Source organism: Salmo salar, chromosome 28 (assembly GCF_965601325.2).
Source record: "Salmo salar chromosome 28, fSalSal1, whole genome shotgun sequence".
Taxonomy (NCBI): Eukaryota; Metazoa; Chordata; class Actinopteri; order Salmoniformes; family Salmonidae; genus Salmo; species Salmo salar.
Window position 1 is genome coordinate 18,795,655 of NC_138318.1, and position 19,641 is coordinate 18,815,295.

General features: G+C 41.7%; 2 protein-coding genes across 6 annotated transcripts; one reads left to right on the plus strand and one right to left on the minus strand.

Annotated features, from left to right (window-relative positions):
- Window positions 1-274: 274 nt before the first annotated feature.
- Window positions 275-9,286, minus strand: LOC106589602 (WD repeat domain phosphoinositide-interacting protein 1). 2 transcript variants are annotated; one of them, XM_014179780.2, is made up of 12 exons: window positions 8,916-9,286; window positions 5,010-5,092; window positions 4,159-4,328; window positions 3,798-3,894; window positions 3,616-3,713; window positions 3,282-3,374; window positions 2,618-2,688; window positions 2,371-2,478; window positions 2,020-2,184; window positions 1,812-1,919; window positions 1,430-1,575; window positions 275-1,291 (listed from the first exon to the last, which is right to left on the minus strand). In XM_014179780.2, exons 1-12 carry the CDS (start codon window positions 8,990-8,992, stop codon window positions 1,173-1,175), a joined length of 1,335 nt encoding a protein of 444 aa, XP_014035255.1. In that variant the 5' UTR covers window positions 8,993-9,286; the 3' UTR covers window positions 275-1,172. The 2 variants fall into 2 exon arrangements, with proteins under 2 accessions (XP_014035255.1, XP_014035256.1); XM_014179781.3 differs by lacking the exon at window positions 8,916-9,286 and adding an exon at window positions 7,941-8,076.
- prkar1ab (protein kinase, cAMP-dependent, regulatory, type I, alpha (tissue specific extinguisher 1) b) lies at window positions 7,848-19,415 on the plus strand. 4 transcript variants are annotated; one of them, XM_014179785.3, is made up of 11 exons: window positions 7,848-8,116; window positions 11,690-11,927; window positions 12,116-12,283; window positions 12,525-12,616; window positions 12,751-12,812; window positions 12,919-12,965; window positions 13,388-13,546; window positions 13,806-13,866; window positions 16,391-16,512; window positions 16,598-16,679; window positions 16,923-19,415. In XM_014179785.3, the coding sequence occupies exons 2-11, from the start codon at window positions 11,754-11,756 to the stop codon at window positions 17,093-17,095; spliced, it is 1,140 nt and encodes a 379-aa protein (XP_014035260.1). In that variant the 5' UTR covers window positions 7,848-8,116; window positions 11,690-11,753; the 3' UTR covers window positions 17,096-19,415. The 4 variants fall into 4 exon arrangements, with proteins under 4 accessions (XP_014035260.1, XP_014035259.1, XP_014035258.1 ...); XM_014179784.3 differs by lacking the exon at window positions 7,848-8,116 and adding an exon at window positions 8,221-8,407; XM_014179783.3 differs by lacking the exon at window positions 7,848-8,116 and adding an exon at window positions 10,140-10,266.
- Window positions 19,416-19,641: the final 226 nt, after the last annotated feature.

Genomic DNA, 19,641 nt, shown 5'->3' on the forward strand with positions numbered 1-19,641 from the left:
TGCAATAAGTAGGATGAAGTTGCCAATACACTGATCTAAGACCAGTTTAGTTTGTCCCTCGAATAACTTCACTTTAACCCAAAATCAAAACATTCGAAGAACATGAGTGTTCTTAAAGCTCCACCCTTTGGCAAATCAGTCACAGGATCATAACAATAGGTGTGCTATTTACATACTATATGTATAAATGTATATATACACAAACAATAAAAAATCACTTTCCGTCAAAACCACTTACGTACTGTAGATCTAATGTATTGATGAATAATACTAATTTCATATTCCAAAAGAGTATTTAGTACAAGTCATCATAATTTTTTTACAAAGTAAAAACATCTGTCATGTCTGAAATGTTACAATATTCAATATTATGTAGTCAATGGTGTTAATAATGAAATAAAAGGACCTGTACAATCCTATAATACAGTTCTATATTCCAGTTTTTCACATTTCAGTATTTGACTCTTCATTCCACCTTTTTTCCTAGAGCTGTTAGAAAACTATCGCTTCAGACATATGATAGCAGCCCCCCCTCTTTCTATCTCTTCCCTCCCTCCTCTCTCAGGGCGTGCCACAGCTAGAGCCCACTGATAAGCCTGTCTCTGTGCCCCTCTCTGCCACCCTACACTGGGTTCTAGCCAATCTGCATCAAGCAGCAGAATAGGACTCCGACTTCACTATCCAGTCAGTGTTATATATCACTAAACGATACTAAGTGGTTATAAAAGTACAATTGAATGGTTTTGCCTCTTCCCCTTTTGACAATGTTAAGCACTTTGAACACTTCTCAATAGCGCTATATGAATGCAATTAAATATTAAAGTCCCTGTTTAACCATGTTAATATTGGTTAATATTAGACTAGAGGTAGGCTACAACTTCAGAGCCCAGACCTCCTTTCCTTCTGATAGTTAGGGAATGAAATGTTTTTATTCATATTGATCTTCAGGGCCAGGTATAAGACAATGTACAGAGACCGGTCTACTGTCTATCCATACACTACTTCTGAGTGGCACATAATAGTAACCAATCACCATTGTGGCATCTACATTTCTCCCATCTGATTGGTTCATTGGGGACATGGGGGTGGGACCTGGGCGGGGAGTTCTCTGAATACTGATATCCCTTCTAGCTTGAATGGCTCCAGTTGATTGGTTCCCGGGAAGAGTCGGGTCAGTTGCTCTGGTTGCTGACTGGAGGAAACTCGTTCTCGTCATCCAGACAGACGGGTCCCTTGGTAAACTCATGTTCAGGGATCACATCACCTTTCTCAGCCCCTCTGTCTGAGTAGCCTGGGAGGAGGATTGAGGGAACGGAGAAGGAAGAAGATGGAAAGAGAGGAGAGATGACAAAAGGTCACATCACCAGACTAAACTACACAAGGTAAGACAGACACACACCATACACACAACCAAACATCCACATAATACCTGTGAGAGTGGTAGAAGAGGGTGGGGTTGAGGGGAGAACCACAGTGGCAGCATATGATGGGCTGTTTGACGGTGGGAGGGACCTTCTATCCTCAAGCTCCTCCTCTTCCTGTTCTTCCTGTGGCTCCTCATCTCCTTCAAATAGTCTGGAGAAAACACAATGAGAGCCTGAGAGCAAATACACACGCACAGAAGCGCATATACGAATATGCTTCCACACACACCAGGGTTGGGTATATTCTATTTAAATTCCAGTCAATTCAGAAAGTAAACCAAATTCCTGATTGAAAAGCATTGAAGAGAATTGAAATGGGACTTTCAGTGTACTTCCTGGAATTGAAATGGAATTGACCCCAACCCTGAGGCTCACACACTTATTCACCTATGTTTCCTGACAAACACACACTCTCCTCCCTCCTGTGGGTCGATGTTATAGATGTAGATATGTCCATCTGATGATGCCACCAGCAGACGAGGCAGCTTCTGAATCCTGAAAATCATAACAAATAGAACTATCAAATAAAGAGTTACCAAACATCGAAACGCACACAGACACACACCATCCCCCCCGCAAACACACACAGACTTACGTGGCCAAGGCGCAGATGTTCTTGAGTCCGAACATGTTAAGTCGCACGGTGGCGAAGGCCCGGTCCTGGTGCATCATGTCAGAGACCTGGGAGGGAAGGTAGGTGCTGGCTGCTGTGAACATCTTTCCCATGTATGCACCCCACGTAGGAGATTCCCCCGCTCGACTAAACAGGCAGAAGAGACATAGTCACACTCAACAAGTCAATCACACTCCTCTTCCCAACTGACTACAAAGACAACTGTAACACAAAGCATCTTCCACTCCTGACAACTAGCCACTGAGGACAAGAAAGGGCCAGGTTGTAACACAATCAACACAACAAAATCAAAAGGGAGTAAACCGTGTGTACCTGGGGTTGTGATGTTCCAGTTTGAAGATATGGACCGTTTCGGTGTTGCTGGAGGCACAGAGGAACTGAGCGTCTAAACTAAAGGACAACGAGCTGATACTCACGTACCTGAGACAAACACACATGGTAAAAGTCATCATCCTCAAGAGACCAAACCTACCCCTACAAAACCTTATAGTGGGAGACATTCTAAAGTATTGTGTGTGTGTGTGTGTGTGTGTCTGTAGTCTGTCTGTCATAATCTGACCTCTTCATCCCTCTGCGGAACTCAAACAGTCTTTGTCCCTCTGGGATGGTGAACACTCGGATCACTGTACCCTGGAGAGGAGGAGGAGGAGATGGTCAGACAGAACTATTGTACACAGAGAAAGGGAGTGACACACTGAGTGTACAAAACATTAAGAACACCTGCTCTTTCCATGACCAGGTGAATGTTAGGATCCCTTATTGATGCCACTTGTTAAATCCACTTCAATCAGTGTAGATGAAGGGGAGGAGACGGGTTAAAGAAGGATTTTTAAGACTTGAGACAATTGAGGCATGGCTTGTGTATGTGTGCCATTCAGAGGGTGAATTGGCAAGACAAAAGATTGAAGTGCCTTTGAACAGGGTATGGAAGTAGGTTCCAGGCGCACCGGTTTGTGTCAAGAACTGCAACGTTGCTGGGTTTTTCATGCTCAACAGTTTCCTGTGTGTATCAAGAATGCTCCACCACCCAAAGGACATCCAGCCAACTTGACACAACTGTGGGAAGCATTGGAGTCAACATGGGCCAGCAACCCTGTGGAACGCAACTCAATATTAGGAAGGTGTTCCTAATGCTTGGTATACTCAGTGTATATAGAGAGCGATACAGTAGAAAGACAGGCAGAGATAAACAAAAAGAGAGAGGGAGGAACAGTCAGACTCACCCTCTCAGAGGCGCTGGCCAGTTTAGTTCCTGACACGTTGAATGTGAGAGCTGCCAGGGGACTGTCATGGGCTGGGATCATCGTCACCGTCCTCTGAGGAACACACAGGTCATACGTCGTTGACATTAACCTGCGACCACTTCAACAGCCGTGACATGCAATGACTGTACTCCATGTACTCAAAAGTATTAAGGCATTTCCACTACCACTGCAAACACTCTACTACCTAATCGCAAGCTGCCATTGAGATCAACATGAATACCCCCTGCGTTGTGCTGTGTAGACTGACTTGAATAGCAGCGGTGGCAGAAGAAGTTTGAATGTCAGGTCTTACCAGGTTGTTGGCGTCATAAACCATGATCTCTCCGATGGTCTGACTGCCAGGGTACGCCAGGTAGGAGTTTCCATGGTTCACAGAGAGGGCACAGAGACCTGACGGGTTGGAGGGTGTGACTGTGTTTAAAAACGGAGCATAGTTGAGGGTACGCATCGCGTGCCTACGTGTGTATTCAGTACCTGAGGGGTTGTGTGGTATGTTGAGCAGCGTCTTGAGCAGCTTCATGTCTTTGATGTTGTGGATGTAGACTGACTCCTCCAGACACACTACCAGCCTCTACAGGGGACGGAGAGAGAAACGTTACTGCAGAGCTATAAGGTTTGGAATGGGAATCCCTCTCAGGTGGGCATCAATCTGACCTAGGGATAGGGGTGAGGAGTGGGTTTGGAATGGGAATCCCTCTCAGGTGGGCCTCAATCTGACCTAGGGATAGGGGTGAGGAGTGGGTTTGGAATGGGAATCCCTCTCAGGTGGGCCTCAATCTGACCTAGGGATAGGGGTGAGGAGTGGGTTTGGAATGGGGCCTCCGATGGCCATTACCTGTCTGTTGAGCCTGACTGAGAGGATGTTGTTGGAGTAGCTATAGTTGCAGATCTCTGTTCCCCTCTTGAAGTGGTAGACGTTCATACGTCGGGGCATGGAGAGACTGACCACCACCACCAGACTGCTGGAGAACAACCGCTCCACGATGCACACGTCTGGACACTCCACTGGGAAAGGGAGGGAAGGAAGTGGGTGGGAAGGGTTAAATCACATAGATGTGCTTATATAAAAACGATTTGCATAGAAGACACACACACACACACACACACACACACACACACACACACACACACACACAGGTAAACATATGCATAGAGCACACATGCACAGACACGCAAACACATACACACTCACGCAGGCGCACATTCCATCACATTCATTTCATAGTTTAATATTTTCGGAACTTTTATTTTTCTTAAAACTGCATTGTTGGTTAAGGGCATGTAAGTAAGCATTTCACGGTATTTGGCGCATGTGACAAAATTGTATTTGATTTTTTTGATTTGACACTCATACCAAAACATTAATACGCTGACACTTTCCTCTCACCGTGATATGAAACACTGATAAAATACTTGTAGAATGCATTACTGGGAACAGGCTTATGGTGTAACACATTACTCACTACCATTGCTTACATAAGTGGGAGAGGGTGGACTGTGTCAGCTTAGAACAACTTGTTCTCTGGTTACAGAGACTACTGTACAACCACGCTGGTTGACCTGACCACAGCTTACTAGGTGCTTGTTTTGTCCCTGTCCTATGATACCAGTTTAGTGAACATCTGCCAGTGTTTAACTGTAGATACTAGCTACCAGTACACACAGGCTATAAGGAAACTCACTCACCTCCTTCATGGATGCAGTCCATCTTGTCCACCGAGGTGACAGAGAAGAGTCTGTAGCCTGACTTAGTGCCCACTGATAGAGACCTGAGACACAAAGCGACCCAACTGTTATTACACATCCAAGATGGTGCCCACTATGTGTATACTCTTTATCAGACTTTCCCAAACTCAGTCCTGGTGTTAAACAAATCAAAATATATTTTATATTTGAGATTCTTCAAAGTAGCCACCCTTTGCCTTGACAGCTTTGAGCACTCTTGGCATTCTCTCAACCAGCTTCATGAGATAGTCACCTGGAGTGCATTTCAGTTAACAGGTGTGCCCTATTAATTTGTGGAATTTCTTTCCTTCTTAATGCATTTAAGCCAATCCGTTGTGTTGTGACAAGTTAGGGGTGGTCTACAAAAGATATCCCTATTTGGTAAAATACCAAGTCCATATTATGGCAAGAACAGCTCAAATAAGCAAAGAGAAATGACAGTCCATCATTACTTTAAGACATGAAGGTCAGTCAATGCGGAAAATTTCAAGAGCAGTGCAGTCGGAAAAACCATCAAGCACTATGATGAAACTGGCTCTAATGAGGACCGCCACAAAAAGGAAGACCCAGAGTTACCTCTGCTGCAGCGGATACGTTCATTAGAGTTAACTGCACCTCAGATTGCAGCACAAATAAATGCTTCAGAGTTCAAGTAACAGACACATCTCAACCTCAACTGTTCAGAGGAGACTGCGTGAATCAGGCCTTCATGGTCAAATTGCTGCAAAGAAACCACTACTAAAGGACACCAATAATAAGAAGAGGCTTGCTTGGGCCAAGAAACACGAGCAATGGACATTAGACCGGTGGAAATCTGTCCTTTGGTCTGATGAGTCCAAATTTGATAGTGATGGAGTGCTGCATCAGATGACCTGGCCTTCACAATCACCCGACCTCAACCCAATTGAGATGGTTTTGGATGAGTTGGGCCGAGTGAAGGAAAAGGAGCCAACAAGTGCTCAGCATATGTAGGAACTACTTCAAGACTGTTGGAAAAGCATTCCTCATGAAGCTGGTTGAGAGAATGCCAAGAGTGTGAAAAGCTATCATCAAGGCAAAGGGTGGCTACTTTGAAGAATCTAAAATCTATTTTGATTTGTTTAACACTTTTTTGGTTACTACATGATTCCATATGTGTTATTTCATAGTTTTGATGTCGTCACTATTATTCTACAGTGTTGAAAATAGTACAAATAAAGAAAAACCCTTGAATGAGTAGGTGTGTCCAAACTTTTGACTGGTACTGTAGATGTTAACTTGTGGTGCCATAATCTATGTAAATCATAAACCATAGGGGTCTTAAGCTATGGAAATAAATGCACATATAACAGAAAAAAACATACAATAAAAAATTAGATGACACAATGTTTATGAGTGGAAAGGCTGATTGGACCACTAAAGGCAGAGGATGTTGTTTTCTAAGCATACACACACTCGGCTGACCGGGAAGTGTAGGGAATATGTGCAATGCCTCACTACCCAGTGAGCTATATATAGCAGTCATGGGGAAATTAAGGATACACAGTGTGCTGTATAGCCAACACAGTAAGAGTTGAATCAGGTCATGTATTATTATTATTATTTTCTTTTTTTAAGATCCCCATTCGCTGTTGCGAAAGGATGTAATCACCCTAAGCACTTCAAACAGCACTGATAATCAAGCACACTATCTATGGGCATATACAGAAATACTGTGTAGAGAAAAGGAGGGGCAGGCGTCTGTCAACAGATGGAATAGGATGGAGTAGGATAATATAGGATATTCAATCTAGAATAGACACTGATTTAAGATCAGTTTAATGTTTTCCTCCTGTATGGTTTAGGTTACGCTATCGGGAGGGTGAGCTGATCCTAGATCTGTGCCTGAGGGCAACCGCTACCCAGAGTTGATCAGGTGAGTGGTTCAGTTGGATATAGGTCCTTGCCCAGCCAGGCAACTTATAGCCTAACTGCTGAGAAAGATTGAAAATGGGAGAGATTTAATGTCAATGTGTCTGTTTGACCACCTGGATTGTTTACGACGCCAGACCCCAGCCATGCAGCTGTTATTACACCTGTAATTGACCTGTAGATCAAGTGTCTGGATGCTCCTTTATCACTCACACTAATGTTGCCATAACCCAATACATCCAACCGCCCCATTCATGCAGTTGTGATAGTATTTGACAGTTCCAAAACGCATTGCATGTGTCATCATCTGAGACAAATACCAGACTTGCACAATACACACAAAAAAATGTGGGTTCCTCAAGTGTTCTTTGCGAAGAGTGATGGTTCTATGTGTAACCATACTAACCCAAAGAACCCTTCAATAGTTATTTGCAGTTCAAAAAAAGGTTATTTCCTTTTTTTGTGATAATTCAAATGTAGGGGTGGCGGCTCATTAGAATATTTTGGGGCTTGGTTTGCTCACAGATCTTTTTGTGCAACCGTGAGTGAGTGTCATTCCAGTTGATCTAAAATGTTGTGTTATGCTATCATATGTTATACAGTATATGACTTAGGCCAGTGACCGTGTTTTATGAACAGTTGACTAGTCAGTAGTTCTCAATTCTCTCCCCAGGGACCCCCAGCAGTTCCAGAGCTAGCACACCTATTTCAACTTGTTATTAAACATAATAAAACCTGTGGAATTTTTATAATATAATATGGCTATCAAACCAAAACGTAAAAAAACTCGTACAGCTCTACAATAGATATAAGAATGAATAGAACAGGCGTCTCCATTCAAGTAAATTATGGCATAAAAGAGTACCACAGTAAGAGTCATAATGCCCATAAAACATAGCAGTCAAACAGGGAAATGGTTCCAATCGTTTTTCCACCATTCATTTTTCCCATAGGGGAATTTATAAACACTTCAAATAAGGGCTGTGTTTCGTGTAGACTTACCCTGGCTTGACATTTTGATAACCACGTAAATCTCTCCAGGACAAGGTGACTTTTATCAAGATATTGCCTGTACTTACCCCCCATAAAAAAACATTAAATGCTGATTAGCTGCTAATGTGGCTATCATAAAGAACTAAAAATGCCATGATGATATGGACAAGAATGCCGAAGCGAAGGTAAGAATCTCTGGATTAACAATCTAAATGTATTAATCAATAACTTGGTTACATTTCTTTAAATGGAAAATTATGTGAACTGTCTCATGCTAGTTTTAAATTGACAAAATACATGTTAGCAAAAGTGTCAGCTAGAGAACGTGCAGGAGCATATAGGGATTTGTAGTTTTGCATGATGTCTCTTTTGACGCTAATGAGCATTTCCGAATCTGAGAGTAAATACAGCCGAATATATTGATAAATCGCCTTATCCGAGAGAGATTTACATGGTTATCAAAACGTCACGCCAGGGTAAGTCTACACGAAACACAGCCCATATTTTAAGTGATTCTAAAATCCCCTATCCCCTTTCTGGTGGCGCACATATTAATTATGATCATGTCCGAGCGCGGAGTTGTGTCCATAGTTTTCGCGTTTGGCTTCCGTGTTTTAAAAGCGTTCGAAAATGATTTGGCACTATATAGAACCATTTGTTTTTAGTGTGTAGTCTGCTGACCAGTATCTCCACTGTAGGTCAAATCTAGCTTGGATACTTTTCTTTGGCCACCAATAGGCCTTCGTAGTGTGGTGGCCTACTTCACAAGCTAGTAACCTATATTTTAGGAACTGTGTTGAAGAGACACCATGGGACAATTGGATAAACAAAATGCACAAGTAGGTGAGGTTGGAAGATACAATTCTTACAGTAACATATTTCTGCTACAGACCATATTATAGCTGGAAGCATAAGGAAATACTTCGGCCCTAGATTATGCAAGAATATATCTAGCAGTATGACAAGTAGAATCCGCTAGATTACGTGGTGTCCTGGTTGAACGAGGAACTGATCAAGTCTTGTGGCCCTCCTGGACCGTCGAATGTCTCCCGGTCCTCCATCTCGTCCACGGTTATTATCCTGCTCCACTGCCCTAGTTTGCAGAGCTGGGATCTGATCGATCACTCCGAAACCCAGCTCCTCTACACACGTTTGCGCTAGAGATGAGTTAATACAATGTAATAAATGCTATACAAATTACAAACGGCTGGTTTGAATCCTGAAACTATAATTCCCTGTTATTGTTTTTGTTTTACTGTTTGAGGAAGGCACTTGTATTGTTCTGTTTTTATCCTTAACATCAATAAATAACAGGAGACCAACAAGTGAAACAAAAACCGCTGAGGGCTGTATGCGTGACTTTTCTATTGGCTGGTTAGAACATTACCTCTGCACCACTCAGATTGGCCGACCTTTTCATAACTTGTATCTGATTGGTTTACAAGAAAACAGTCCAGAGAGCACCGCCCATTCTAAATTACACGATTGCGATTGGTTCACTTTACCTTCTTCGGGCACGAGGAATTGTTTTGATTGTTTTGATTGGATGAACCCATCAAGTGTTTTGCTGACCGCATCTTTGCTACATCTCTCTATGTGAAGCTTTGCAGAGTTTGCACAAAAGCAACACATACATAGGATTTTACTTAAATTGATCACTCTTTTGTTTCTGGGAATTTTCTTGCACAGCAGGAAATGCACATTTGTAGTGTATTTGAGTTTTAAAAAGGCTTCTAAAGTCTGTAATTTCCACTTTGAAATTTCAGACTTGATATGCCCTAACGAAAAGGGTATCGAGCCCTACAAAAATGTACTTTAATTATAATCCACTGAATAATTAACATTTCCTGTTGCTCCAGGATTATTTTACTGCTGTAGCAACCTGGCTCTAATTAAGATCCTACATCTGTACAACAATGCATTATACATATTCCTTGGCTGATCTGTCATTAAACATAATCTAATCCAATGGCACCGCGATCAGCCATATATTGTTTATATTAAGGTTAAACTGCTGAAGTACAGTGCGCAGAACATTTATCTTCATAAAACAACAATATCCTCCCAAAATATTCATACATTTAATATTATTTGAATAGAGGACGCTCCACTGTTCATGGGAAATTAATATGAGGCTATCAGGTCCTTATATCTGCTATTGATTTCCCATTGACGTCATGATTTCCATGCGTTCCCCTTTAAGGTTGCCAAGGGTTACGGCTCACGTGTCAGAATGAGGCGAATTGACGTCAATGACGGTTCGTGATTGGTTCTAAACCCATATCCGGTGGGGCAGCGGTCCAAGTTTTTGGAAAAATCGAAGAGAGATTTTTTGGTAAGCTTGTGGAAATAACATCCAAAACCGAGTTAGTGTCGAAAGGGCTCGCCAATAATTTGCGGATTGTTGTAAGTATTGCGCACATTGTTTGAAATTGATGCCATTTGCGATCGCGGGATATGTAGCCTCCGCCTTGTATTTGTTTATGATAGAGCTCAAGATGGCGTCATTGGCAAGACTGGCCAGAACTGAAGTATCTCTGGACTGACTGGCTTTGCAGGCCAAAATGCCAACTAGTTTTCTAGCTAGCTACCTAGCTGGTTGATAGATTTGATATCCATCAATACAGTTTTAGCAAGTTAGCTTCGTCATGATTATGTTTATTTAAGTTAGCTAACGTACCAGTAAACTGCGATCAAACAGCCATCTGATGCGTATTAACTCTAGTAACGTTAGCTACGGTATTATAGCCTAGGCCAGTTAGGTATTGGTTGCTGTCATCTCTTATGCTCCTAGTTAACGCAGTGTTGTATCTTTAACAGCTATATTATCAGAGGTGGCTGGCTAGCTAGCATTGATGCCCCCGAAATGTACCTTGTTTTCCATGTTTGTTGGTAGCCAACCATAGTTTGCCTTCTATTTTATCGAAGTTGTAACGTTACTGCTCCAGTCAACGTTTTGAAAGCAAGGTCATTTTGAATGTTTTTCTTTTTGGTGGGGGATCTGTCATATTATTCCAGGAGACAGTTCATGGGCAGTATTGAAAACGCCAGAGCAAAAAGCATTGCTAGATAGCAGGACATTCAAGAACTGTCTGAAATCCCAATCAGCAGTAGCTCGGCTAACTATTTATTTTATTGATACTTGATGTAAATGGTTGTTTATATAATTTGACTCTTCATGATCTGTACTTAGTGTACAATGCAACCCTTTGGTGGTGTACCTAACGTGACCAATGCACTAGATCCTCTCTTTTGAAGTAAAGCAGCATGTCGTACTTGCTACTAGCTCCATTTTTTTTGGTCAATATTATCAATCTAAATCTACTTTGACAGATTAGTAATGACATGGTCCTATTTAAATGGCATATGATATACAGTAATTTTGACCGCAACATGATGAAACTGATAAGAAATGTAACTTTTCTTCTCCCGTCAAACAAGGACACAGTTTGTTTTGTTGTTTGGGCCTATCTGTTTACCACCATTTTAAGACTTAATTACATCATATGACAAGTTACCCTCAAGCATCCCTGAAATGCCTGTCTCTTTTTCTTTCTGTCTCACACTCTCCCTCCCTTCCTCTAATCCCTTCCAATGAGTCCCTCCCTCTCTTCCTCTCTCTCGCATCTGCATATTAGTCAGTTATCAGATGTTATAAGACTATAACAACCACATTAGAAGAAGATTGTAACTCTTTAAAAAATATATATATATGCGTAGTAGAAGTAACAATCCAAGTTGTCTCTCTCAATCTCTAGTTTAGAGGCCAGAGTTCGCCAGTTCACCAGGTCGTAGCAGAGCAGTAGCGCGTCTTCAATCGTGATGGCGTCGGGCAGTACGAGCAGCGAGGAGGAGAGGAGTCTGAGGGAGTGTGAGCTGTACGTGCAGAAACACAACATCCAGCAGCTGCTGAAGGACTGCATCGTCCAGCTGTGTACCTCCCGGCCTGACAGACCCATGGCCTTCCTCAGAGAGTACTTCGAGAGGCTGGAGAAGGTGAGTCTGGGCTGGTAGGGTGGCGTGTGCGTGTGTGTGTGTGTTCAACTGTGCGCATCATCCAGCTGTGTTCCTCCAGGCCCATGGCCTTCCATGAAACTAGTTTTATAATTGTAGTGCCTTTGTATTGTAAAGTCTTGCCCTGGCAGCTGATTGGCTGTGTGAACTCTGACCTGTGAACCATGCAGGAGGAGGCCAAGCAAATCCTGAACCAGCAGAAGGCCAGCAGCCGTTCTGACTCCCGGGATGAGGAGGTGTCTCCTCCCATGAACCCTGTTGTCAAGGGTCGCCGGCGGAGAGGAGCCATCAGCGCTGAGGTCTACACAGAGGAGGACGCTGCATCCTATGTCAGAAAGGTGAGGATACACACACACTCTTAACAACATACTGTACGCACACACACACAACTGCACACATAAAAACGTACATAATCTTGAAACACATGGCTCTACTAAAACAAAGCATCTGACAAAACGCAGTCATTTAGACCAGCCCTCAAAACAATATTCTCTACTTACAGTCATATCTATAGGCTGGCTGGAGATTTTGTGAATACTTAGGGTGATTTGCTTAATCATGGATGGTTTTGTTTTCAAGGTCATTCCTAAAGACTACAAAACAATGGCTGCCCTAGCTAAAGCTATCGAAAAGAATGTGCTTTTCTCTCACTTGGATGACAATGAGAGGAGGTATGTTGTTAACACGCTTTGTTGTTAATGGTCTTTGATTTGTCTGTAAAGATTGGTTGTCAATGTGAGTTTAGATCAATCCCACTGATCATGCCACAAACCTGAAACTTTACAAACACGATCTTTATTCACAGCGACATCTTTGACGCCATGTTTTCAGTTACCTACATCGCTGGAGAGACTGTTATTATGCAAGGTACAGTAGGTTCTCATTGTCCTTTAGATTCAGTGGAAATTCAAGTAGAACTGAAGTGTCTTTTTATTCCAGAGAAAAGATTAACAATGTCTTCCTTCTCTCTCAGGTGATGAGGGAGATAATTTCTACGTCATCGACCAAGGAGAGACGGATGTAAGTCTCTTGATGTATTTTAGGAACACACATTTTTGCACAATGACTCTTGTATTAATAAACAAACATTCTCACACAAGCATTCCAGTTTGAAAGAAAACAGGCCCCCAAGTTGAAAGCTTGTCTTGTTTTCTTTCCCTCCTGAATATGACAGGCTTATTTTTGCAACTGTCTTTTTAGACTGTTCTGTCTTCTTTTTTTGTCATATGTTACTTCGCTATTCAGATCCCTATTATCTGTTACCTTAGCAATGCCTACTCTCATAGATCTAGTGTTGTAATTATATGGCTACGTCGCATCCTTTCTATATAATACAAGAAACGACATACACATAGGCAGTCAACAGCATCTTAATAGCGACAGTAACACGCTGACCTTACCTGATCTTAATGTCTAAATACCCTTCTCCCCCCTCCTTCCAGGTGTATGTGAACAACGAGTGGGTGACCAGTATTGGGGAGGGGGGCAGCTTCGGAGAGTTGGCTCTGATCTACGGGACCCCCAGGGCTGCCACCGTCCGAGCCAAGAGCAACGTCAAACTGTGGGGCATCGACAGAGACAGCTACAGGAGGATACTCATGGTGAGCCTCGTCCTGCTCTGCTCTGACACTTCACCTGACTGACATGCTTTGATTTACTTTTGGAGTGATTAACGATGAGTAAGGACATGTAGAAATGCTGCATTTTTTTTTTTTATACCTGCTGGATTTTACAAATGGAAAATACAGACAACTACAAAAGGTTAGCTGTATGACCAGTTTATGCATGATGTTTTTGAAGGCTTACAACAATTGTCAGAACTCAGGAATAAACATTATGACTTGTTGTTATTCTTCACAGGGAAGCACTTTGAGGAAGAGGAAGATGTACGAGGAGTTCCTCAGCAAAGTTTCCATCTTAGGTAAGGTTCACTGTTTATTTTGCTTTTTGACATTTCTACTAATAATAATAATAATAATAATAATAATAATAGCCAATGTTAAAAAAAAAAATGGTCCACCAGCCACTGTGGCATGTATAGTGCATTCAGACCCCTTGACTTTTTCAACATTATGTTATGTTACAGCCTTATTCTAAAATTGATTGTCTACATACAATAGCCCATAATGACAAAGTGAAAACAGGTTTTTAGAAATTTTAGCAAATGTATTAAAAATAAAAAACAGATACCTTATTTACTTAAGTATTCAGACACCTTTGCTATGAGATGTGAAATTGAGCACCGGTGCATCCAGTTTCCATTGATCATCCTTGAGATGTTTCTACAACTTGGAGTCCACCTGTGGTAAATTCAATTGATTGGACATGATTTGGAAAGGCACACACCTGTCTATATAAAAGGTCCCACAGTTGACAGTGCATGTCAGAGCAGAAACTAAGCCATGATGTCAAAGGAATTGTCCGTAGAGCTCCGAGACAGGATTGTGTCGAGGCACAGATCTGGGGAAGGGTACCAAGAAATTTCTGCAACGTTGAAGGTCCCCAAGAACACATTGTCATCCATTATTCTTAAATGGGAGGACGTTTGGAACCACCAAGACTTTTCCTAGAGCTGGCCACCCGGCCAGACAGAAGCCACTCCTTAGTAAAAGGCACATGACAGCCCGCTTGGAGTTTGCCAAAAGGCACCTAAAGGACTCTCGAACCATGAGAAACAATATTCTCTGGTCTGATGAAACCAAGATTGAATTCTTTGGCCTGATTGCCAAGCGTCGCATCTGGAGGAAACCTGGCACCATCTCTACAGTGAAGCGTGGTGGCAGCATCATGCTGTGGGGATGTTTTTCAGGGACTGGGAGACTAGTCAGGATCGAGGCAAAGATGAACGGAGCAAAGTACAGAGAGCTTGATGAAAAAGCACTCAGACTGGGGTGAAGGTTCACCTTTCAACAGGACAACGACCCTAAGCACACAGCCAAGCCACTCCTGCTGTCACAGGGGTCGTTGAAAGGGGACCAAGGCGCAGCGTGTAAAGTGCTCATATTTCTTTTATTTATGATAACACTTCAACAAAATAACAAAACGACAGCCAACAGTTCCATCAGGTACGTATACAAAACAGAAAACAACTACCCACAAACCCCAAAGCAAAACAGGCTGCCTAAGTATGGCTTCCAATCAGAGACAACGAAAGACACCTGCCTCTGATTGGAAACCATACCCGGCCAAAACCTGGAAAACAAAACATAGAAGTAGAATACTAGAAAAAGCCCACATATAAACAGAAAACCCAAAACCACCCAACACAACCACCTGTCACGCCCTGACCACTCTACTATGGCAAATGACTTCTTACAAGGGTCAGGACGTGACACCTGCGTTGTCTTCGGACAAATCTCTGAATGTCCTTGAGTGGTCCATCCAGAGCCCGGATTTGAACCCGATTCGAAAATCTCTGGAGAGACCTGAAAATAGCTGTGCAGCGACACTCCCCATCCAACAGAACAGAGCTTGAGAGGATCTGCAGAGAAGAATGGGAGAAACTCCCCAAATACAGGTGTGCCAAGCTTGTAGCGTCATACCCAAGAAGATATAAAAAAAAATCTACCATTCACTCAGATTTTTTACCAGACAAAATAGATTATTTTCTGCTAAAGTTACACAAAAAAACTGATGAGCATGCTTTTGTAATGTTTCGAAAACAATACATGTATTTTTAGTAAGAAGAAATTTGGTATTTGTTTCATTACATTTTTTATGACCTGAGTCTTTTAACCAAAATATTATATGAGACAAAAATGCAGGATGTTACCGTGGTAATGCAACTCCAGTCATGTTTGTGCCTGTGAGACTGAGTCTGACAGGTAATAAATAGCGTTATCTTCTCTTCCCTAGAAGTTGAAACTCAAACATTGGAAAAACAACCCAGCTTGTGAACAAAACTATGTCAATAGCCAAGAAACACAAGGACAAAGTCTCAGTTCAGTAGACTTTCGTTTCAAGTAAATTAGACCAACTTTTATGCCTATGCGCAGCATTTCTAAAAATGAATATTTTACTCAGCTCTTCATGTGCGCGCAGCCCCCAGCCAGGCAGTGTTGCAGCGCGAGGTGGGATAGGATTCGTAGTACTTTTAGCAATTATTTTCCCATCTATGAAACATGGCAGAAATACTTTGATAACAGCTACTGCAGCATTTGACTATAAATGTGATCATACTTGACAAGTTTTATTCACAAATGTAAGTGAAATGCTTGCATTGTGGAGGCCTGACCGCCCGGCAACGTGATTAATGAAATAGACATCTTACCCACCAAGGCCAAAATCTACCCTCATTTAGCAGGCCCTGATTATAGCCACTTGCATACAGTGGCTTTCAAGACACGTTATCAACTCTTCGTCCACCACCTAGGTGTACTGTACAGTGTATGGTCTCTTTATTGTGATGTCACTTACGTCTCTGTCTTGTGATTCCATCCCCTCAGAGTCTCTGGACAAATGGGAGCGTCTGACGGTGGCTGATTCTCTGGAGCCGGTGCAGTTTGATGACGGACAGAAGATCGTGGTGCAGGGAGAGCCTGGCGACGAGTTCTTCATCATACTGGAGGTATGTACTTCACTCTAGGGTTTCATTTAGTTTTTTTTTCAATTCCCCCTACTGAACAGGATCCTGATGTTGGTGTGTTCTGTAGGGTTCTGCAGCTGTGTTGCAGCGTCGCTCTGAGAACGAGGAGTTTGTGGAGGTTGGGAGATTACAACCGTCTGACTACTTTGGTAAGAAGAACCTGCTCAGGCTTCAGCTCTCCCTCTCTTCTCATCAGCTTTCTTTCTTTCTTAATTTGTTTGTATATGCACTATATAAGCCTGAATCTCACATTTTTAAGGTGATATGATGAGAAAAGCACAAAGCTCTAACCTGATTTGGCAAGCCTCTTACATATTTAGATGTTATATTAGCAGAAATTAACCCAATCTGTGAGGCCTGTTTTGTATTGACCATGTACTCCGTTCCTCCAGGTGAGATTGCTCTGCTGATGAACCGTCCCCGTGCTGCCACTGTGGTCGCCCGCGGTCCTCTGAAGTGTGTGAAGCTGGACCGACCACGGTTCGAACGCGTCCTAGGACCCTGCTCGGACATTCTCAAACGCAACATCCAACAGTACAACAGCTTCGTTTCACTGTCTGTCTGAGGGGTTTCCCCACCCCCTGTACCCCCTAATCCCCCCCCCCCCCCCCTCTTTTAGACCCAGGGTCCACCAATGCAATTTTGCTTCAATGTCAATTAATTTGATCTTCCGTTTGCTTTAGCCTTTTTTTTTTTACACATATTCATTTTATGCTACCCATCACCTAGCCATCCTAGTCACCCATACAGGAACAGTTATGTTACAGTTTGTTACATGTACCAGCTTCATACAGTATGCTTTCACTACATTCACTTATATATATATATATATATATTTTTTTTTACTCTAATTTAAACACGAACGGTGATTCAGTAGGGGATTGGCCGAGGTTAGGACAGGCCAATGATAAGATGGGACAATCAAACATGGTGAAGTAAGGATCCATGATGAATATTATGCAGATATTTTGGTTCCATATAAAAGTGTCAAGTTTGGCATTCTCACAAAATTATAAAAATGTTCCTTTCAGAATGAAAAGAATGCTGGAAGCATAAGAATTGCATCTAATTTCTTATGTAGCTTTCATGTTATGATCGCCTGTTTATCCTCCATTGCTACATTAAATCAAATTTATTTTGACATTTCTCATATTGTTTCCATTGATTGTTCCATCAATCTAATTCACTATTGTTTTATCTAGTTTGAGAGCGTTTGTACAACTTAATGCAACCAGAAGGTTTTCTGTTGAACAGCGATCAAACTAGTGCCAAATGTTGATAATTATTTTATAATTCTTTTCACAACTCGGAAGTCATAGATTCTTATTCTATAGTCCGAAACAGTGGAACTCAAAACAAGAAGTATCTATCACCATGTTAACACTCACCTCTGATTGGTTGGTACATTATTGGCTACAATGGGGGGAAAACATGGCAGTATTAGTCTATTTCAGTATTCATAATTATTCAGTATACACCAAATAATTTCATCACTATAATTTTTTTAACAGAATTATTATATAGTTATTCTATTATTATTAAAGGTATTATCTTTATTGACTGAACAAACTAATGTTACGCTATGGTTTGGAGTGATGGTAATCTTAAGTATGTTTTAAATGTCTTTTTGTAAATGCTTATTTTTCCATAAATTCTATTTTAGGTGTTCAGTGCCACAGCGTAAATAAATGCTTCTTGTCAACCGACAAAACAGTATGTAGTTGTATTGTGAAAAATGTCATGGGTTAACCTTTTAAAAGTAGGCAAAAGGGCTTTAAAATAATTAGCATTTTAAGTCTCCAAATTGTAGATTGTTTTATGGGTTTAAGACTTTTAATTATTTATGTATTTGAGCGCTGAATTTAAAAAAGCAAAAGAATCCCAGTGACTGGTGACTCAGACATCAGATTAAATTGTCTTGCGTTTTAAGATTACATATTTATTTTAACAGCGAAGCCGCTTTAAAGCTTTGTAAGAATTATTTGAATGTGTTTTTGAAACAATCTGTGATCTACTTTATGCTTACCTACAGCATAATGTAAAGTGATGAGATGGTGTGAATGAAAGAGTATTCTCAAACTGGTATTCCCTGTGTTGGTCAAACAGTTTCACCCCTTGAATCTTAAGAATGCAATGTAATTCCGTCAAATGTATTTAGCATTTTTTCCCCCTATTAACTCCTGCAGAAATCTATAGTCTCAAGGTTGTATTCCTTTGCACTCCTGCCTCACAGCTTGCCCCTCACCCCCTTCTTACAGAAAGTACCCTTACATACTGTAATGCTATTATCCCTTTCTGAGGTGTTCTCCTTGTTTAGGCTCTGTCATGTTTCCAATCTTAATCTTGTGTACAAAACAGTATGGCTGATTGGATGGATGGATTGACTTGTGTAACCGCTTGTTTGTATGTCCAAAACCAGTCAACATGATCCTGAGTCGATTGCAGTGTTGCCTACTTGGTCCAAAACTTTTGTAGTGCTTTCAGATTCAGTTGATGTTATGGAATTTTGCAGTTGTCAATTTGCTGACAGTTCAAACTCCCACCAATGATTTGCTTGTGTTTCTTCTGTCACATAGCAATCACATAGAAGTACTGATGTGGTAAAACACATCACCACAAGATTACTAACTAGTAGGCACACTGCAATTGACCCAGTTTGCCTTAGCTTATGTAACCTGGGCGTAGGCACTCCTGCTAGCCCGACCTTCAGCAAGTTTGCGCGGCCTGCAGCAGGCTCTGAGAGCTGCAGGTCATCTGAGGACCATTCTTTTTATATTCTACCAAATGACTGTACTCGGTTTGACTTCCTGTATGTGCAAAGACATTTATCCTTTTGGTATAGATTGTTCCAGATGGCAGTTTAAGCAATAAAAGGTAAAGTCACAGACTGAGTCATTTACTCATTGGTTGTCTGAATATGTCCCTACTATAATATTAATGAATAGTCCTAACTCTGGAGGGCAGTTTAGTACCTCTTCTCAATATTCTTCAGTGGTTTCCTTTACTCACTATACCCACGTTGATCCGAGAAAACAGGACAGGTGAAGGCAAATCTCCAGGAGGGCCTCTTGACATTCTGTTTTATTGGTTCAGTGCATATGAAGAAAAGAG